At 42.3% G+C, this 6,000-nt stretch overlaps 1 protein-coding gene across 1 annotated transcript in view; it reads right to left on the bottom strand.

Moving 5' to 3' along the window:
• Positions 1-927: 927 nt before the first annotated feature.
• DNAJB6 (DnaJ heat shock protein family (Hsp40) member B6) overlaps positions 928-6,000 on the bottom strand; it is a 57,621-nt gene continuing 52,548 nt past the window's right edge. Inside the window, exon 10 of the mRNA XM_066551133.1 lies at positions 928-2,487. Coding sequence (XP_066407230.1) covers positions 2,405-2,487 — 83 coding nt within the window. The 3' untranslated portion in view covers positions 928-2,404. The remainder of the gene's footprint in view (positions 2,488-6,000) is intronic.

Here is a 6,000-nt window from a genome sequence, read left to right as displayed (position 1 = left end):
TAATTTCCAGGCAAGCTCAGACAGATTCTGGGTAGTTATGGGAGAGATGACGCCCGTGGTTCCCTCCTCTGGGGACTCTGTTTCCCAGGAGTTTCTCCCAGGGGTGTAGGAGGCCACCTGTGAGCAGGGCAGCACCCTTCCAGTGGGGTGAGGATGCCTTTGTTGAGACAGGCTTTCCCTCACTAATTCAGAGCCTGCCTGCAGGTCTCCTAATTAATGCTCTGCCTGCCTCCATCGAGCCTAACACAGGGATTGAGTCAAGGAAATATTTATGCACCAAACCCCTGTCTGCTCTAACTCTTCAAGGCACATTCCTGATCTGGAGCCACTCTGTCCCATTACATGAGGCTGCTCCCAGCACAGGGACAGCCCTGGGGAGACCAGCCCTGTGCTGGCGTCACCTCTCCCTTCCTCCACCTCTGCTGCTTTTCCAAAGCATTCACCATGTCCCCAGAAAATAATGAGCAGTAACAGCTTTAAACTAACTTTTTTTTTAATGGGGGGCATTTCTCCTGGAATATGGAAAGCAACCTAACCAGGATGCAGTTCAATATTGTGCATTATCCAGGATGAATATTCCTTGCATGGCAAATGTGCAAGCTCTGCTTGAAGTATACTTTCCTCATAGTGATGTTTCCAGCCAGAATGAACCCTCATTTTCCAGTATCAGCCATTTGACACAGGGACTGTATTGACTTGCTCATGGTTTTAACAAAAGGAATTACCTGGAATGCTTGTGGGTGTAGTGTGAATGAGGACTGTCCCCCTACGCTTACAGCCTGAACTTTAATGGGAGTGAACCAGACAACTGATGCCAGTCTACAGTACAGTGCAAGAGGACAAAGTATAAAGGCAGATTTTCTTTATTTTTAAATATTAGTAACACTGCACAAAAAAAAAAAAAAAAAAAAAAAAGTGGTACTTAAGTGACAGAAAACCGGTACTCAGTCCTTATTTAATTTTAACCATAATTTACAGACTGTAAGAGAGTTCACAAATGGTTATTGTGTGTTATATGGTGCCTGCAGAGGGTTACATTGGGTAATTGAAGCTAAACCATTCAGATACCAGAGACACCAGAATTTGTTATATCAAACCATGCTAGAATGCAGACTTTGGCTTTTCTGTTTAGCTCCTCTCTTACACCATCATTATGTGCATTCCTGCATCTTTGAAACGTTAGGATGAGTGAGTTTCTCCAGGAACTGTGGACTTTCAATATTGCCAGGTTTAAGGCTGTTACATCAACAACATATTGGCAAGAGGAAGACAAAAGAAACAAAACAAAACCATAAGCTTCTAACTCCTACCTGGAGGTTAAAAAAGGAGACAACACACTGACAAGAAACATGCAGGTAAATGCTTAAGGCAACAACAGAGGGGCTCTGTACACACTAAAAGGTTAAGAGAAGCAATGTGTCATGCACATGAAACGAGTATGGGAAGCATGGAAGTCATCTTGCCAGGAAATATGTATTTCTTTTAAATCTAAGACATCTTTTCAAGCTAAAAAAGAAAAAAATACTCCTGCCATAAAACCGATGCAAAATGCTTTCATACATAAAGGTATAAGTTCTTTGCAGAAACAAGTTGATAAAATCTAAAACGGATGCTGAGAAAATGTTTGTTATCTAAAACCTACTCAGGAGAAACAAAGAGCAGTTTTAAAGTAGCACTTGGATCATTTGTCTCTAGGTTCTGAAAATAAACTTTTAAAATAAGGAATGATTTCACTAAATGATTCATCAGGAGTCAACTAAGCCTAAAGAAATCAGTAGGAGTGCTTACAGGAGACCATCATTACACTACAGTTCTTAAAATCAGAAGATATAACTTCAAGATGCAATTTAATATGAGGGAACATTTTAATAGGGACAGAACTGTCCAGTCTGGGGGGGAAAAAAACCCAAAAACCCAACCATAAAAGTTACTTATTAATCTTACATAAATTACCCTATAAGAGCTCATGTCTCAGTCCCACTCCCAACAACATGAGTGAACAGGACTCTTCTTTCAACAGGCCTGATTTGATGCCAGTGACCAAACAAGCAGGCATTTGCCTTTTATATCCTACAAGACAAATAACAAACACTAGACTAGAGTTGCCTTAGTCCCAGGGAAGGAAGAGGTAAGAAATTCTGTAACTCTTTCCAATCTTCCAACATAACACAGTCTAACCACGACCTGCCTCGTCTGAATTCCCCAACCTGAACGGGCAAGAAAGCCACTCTGTGAAACTAAAAGGAATAACATAGTGCAATTTTAGTACAGTTTTAAACATGAGTCACTTCCTTGGTAGCAGTGTGAACAATCAAAAAAATATACACAAAAAAGAGGTGTGCTCGAAGGTACATGAAGTTGTTGTCATTATTTTAAAGGTATTGGCATAGCAGAGAAGTCCATTTTAGTAACTCGCTTTGGTTGACTTCTTCTTCTTCAGTTCCTCTCTCTGCTTCTGCTTCCTCCTCTTGCTGCCTTCTTTGTATCCTGAGGAAACATGGCTTGTAAAACACTTTTCACAGCATTCACAGACTTTTCTCTCTAGCAAAAGCACATGTTCTCTGAATGGTTTAAAGACTATTAAAGAAAAGGTCAGGCTTCCTAATGTGTTGTTTGGTTGTTTTTTTTAATTGCCATTACCACTATATCCCCCATTCTACTATATCCCTTACACAGGATAGAAAGAAAATACTACCAATCTTTGAAGTTTTAAAAGATCTGGAGAACTTTCAAAATACTTCAAAGCCATTCAGGAAAAGCTTCAAAATTAGAGCACATGCAAAACCAGAATAATTTTCAAAAAGGAAGCAATAAATAAGACTTATGCAGCAGGAGCAATTTAAGTACTGGCATTTCCTGCTCACGGTAGTCAAAGTTACCATGATATTTGCATTTCCATTTTAAGACTACAGAATGCCAAGAATTCTGAGTAAATAAGAAGGTGCTCAGTGTTTACCAATATATATTTTATATGCTGGTCATCAGCCTGCTCATGCTTAACTATGCACCACAGGTTATATTTGACTGCAGCCCCAATGGTGCATGAAAGCATTGAGTTCAAGCAACAATTATTTGCTACAGGTTCAATAGGCACAAGCTTCCAGCCATGTGATCATCATTCCAATGGTTTATTACCCCCACAGAAATGTGTGTAAAACAGGTCTTGCTCAGCATCACATCTTTTCCTCCAAACTTGCAGTAAAATCCAACTTGCTGGCAGACTTGCACGGGCAGTGAACTGTGTGAGCCACCACATCTACCCAGGTGCACTCATAAATCTAAACTGAGAGCCAGCAAACATTTCCCTCAGACAATCACTCTGTGATGTTTTGAGGCAGCTGGAGGGATCTTTCAGCTCAGTGGTGCTCTGTCACTGGAAATCAGCACAGTCCAGTGACCAGGGCAGGCACAGAGCAGAGCAGCCCCTGCAATCCAGCTGAGAGGCAGGACTGGGAGTCAGAGGAATGGCTCTGTGGAAAGGCACAGCTCTGCCTGTATGGAAATCTCTTTTTTTCCTCTGTCCTGTCAGTAGGCAGGCAGAGATGGCCCCAAGGGAGCAGTTTCACCAGTGCACCTGGTTTTTCATCAATTTATCAACAGCAAAATTAAGATGAGAAAAGGAAGTGGTGGGAGGCTGGGGGAGTACAAAGCCACACTGTAGCTGCAGTTTGCTCCTCACCAAGAGCTCCTGCCAAGCACAGTTAGAGATTTGCCCACTGCAGAGCTGAAGTTCTTCAGCTGAAGTTTAAGTTTAAGACTTGGGGAGAAGCACAAGGTAAGTCTTTTGGCTAAAACCATTCGAGACATTACCAAAAGCTTAGAGGAAATACACTCACTTGTAGCAACGGGAAACTGTTCTAGGTTATCACTCTAGCTCCTGTGCTGTACCCACAGCATGACTTCATCTTTTGTAATTATCTGAGTCAAGAGGCAGGATATTTATTTAGAAATTCTGCCATGAGCGATCAGCCTGCACAAAGTTAGAGTGGAAACCAGTTTTCTTGTTTAAGGAAGAGAGAAACTGGTGGTGCTTAGCAGAATTGCAGATGACACTGGGTTTTCCCTGCACTCTGTCACCCCCTGAGCTCAACTCCTGTCCCTGTTCACTGTGTGAACACCTCCTCACTAGGAACTCCATCCAGGAAGTTTCCTTCCACGTCAGCCCCTTGGTCACCTGCACATCACCAAAAAGAGGATCCTTTTGCATTCAGTTCACTGAGTAAGGCACCCATCCCTGAGAGACTCAAGCATCTCCCTGCTTTCCCACAGAGGTCAAGGGAGGCAGAAGAGATGGGCTGACTCCTGAGAATCAGTCATCTGGGGGGTGTTATTCAGAGGATTCCTCCCTTTACTGGAAGGAAAAACAGCATCATATCAGCTGATCAGAACTATCTCACGTAATAACTATGAAACAGTAACACAGATATTTGGGAAAGGATCATTAAACTCTAGCAGGTACTAGCTTCATAATTTTTTTCATTTTTCATTCTCAAAACAGTGTCAGTATTTCTAAAAGGTTTCCACAATCAGGCATGATAGTATTTGATGCTGCTATTTTATATCATAATACTATTTTTTCCATTTTCTTCAAATGCTTGAGATTTTGAAAGCAATTCTAGCAACTGTTTCTTAAAAATACTGAGTCAATGTAAATTATGACTTGAAGTGAATGCCACATAATTTATTGTCTTATAAATGAAACAACTCAAATGTTAAAATATTGTGGTATGAAGATATTTAGGCATTTGACAACATGGCCTCCTACCAGCCTCTGGTTTGATAAGGCTGAAAAGTGGAAATCTTTCAAGCATTATCACTGACACACAGAAAGAGATTGCCCAAAGTAGGAGATAACACACAAACACAGAGTATTCCTCAAGAGAAAACTGCCAGGTCTTTTCTGTTTTGAGCCTGCTGTGATAAATAATTTCACTGTCTGCCATTTCCTTTTCTACCCCCACCTAAGAAGAAAGGATAGGTCAGACTTTGCCAGTCTGTTGCTCCAGTGATGCTATGCTGGGTGATAACAGCCAAAAACCTGATCCAAACGGGTGAAGCAGCTCCTAACATAAATAAGAATTGCACACTAAAGATGTAACCCTTCGGTGTCTATTTCATTCCAATACTTCAACCAGCACTAATTAAAAGTATATTTAGCTGCCTTGGTTACAAGACTAGCCCCAAAGTCATGAGACAATAAAATCTGAATTAGAAAGCAGCAGCCCCATGACCGATCACTCTGCAGTGAGCCTGGAGAGTCGCCAGCATCCCAAAGTGTCCATAGAAACTTCCCATAGTAAGTGCCAGGCTGAACTGGCTTCAGCCAAACTGGGCTGGCCTTGGAGAAAGCTGATCAGATTTCCACCCTTAGCAGCAGTCTTTAGCCACCCAAACTCTAGAAATGCCTCACGGGGCAGAGGGAGAACAGGTCACCAAGAGCTTCGCCAAGCTGTGACGTTTGGAAAACAGAGTCACTCAAAAGCAGATAGAAATCTCCCCAAGTTGGGATTTCTTGCTTTTGTCAGCTGCCAGGGGCAGAGATGGGTGAAGCAAGAATCCACACCATTTGGAATTACACCTGCTTTACTGCTTGGATAATTCTGGTCTAAAACAAACAGCATCAGCTAACCCACTCCTTCCATGTCGTCCCCTTCTTTCCTACTTCTAGAAGAGCCATAAGGAGCACATTCAGGAGCTATTCCAGCTTTCATAAAGCTGCTGAAGCCTGAAAACAACTTCCAGAAACGCTTAGGTGCAACTCCTTCAACCATCACTCAGCAAGGACCCAAACAAACTGGGAAGCTTCTCTGCTGTGTCCCAGATTGACTTTCCTTCTGGCTTTCTACTTCCCTGCCATCTGCACCTCCCAAAGTCACGAGTTTGTTCAGTCACTGGCTGTGAAACTCATCACATTCTTGGGTGGCAGCTGCAAGGGAGGCCAGCACGTTGGGTGGCACAAGTGTCCTGGGGAAGACACTCCTACCCAATGCATTTCTGGTA

This window comes from Molothrus aeneus, chromosome 1 (genome assembly GCF_037042795.1).
Source record: "Molothrus aeneus isolate 106 chromosome 1, BPBGC_Maene_1.0, whole genome shotgun sequence".
Taxonomy (NCBI): domain Eukaryota; kingdom Metazoa; phylum Chordata; class Aves; order Passeriformes; family Icteridae; genus Molothrus; species Molothrus aeneus.
This window is presented reverse-complemented; position numbering and strand designations above follow the sequence as displayed.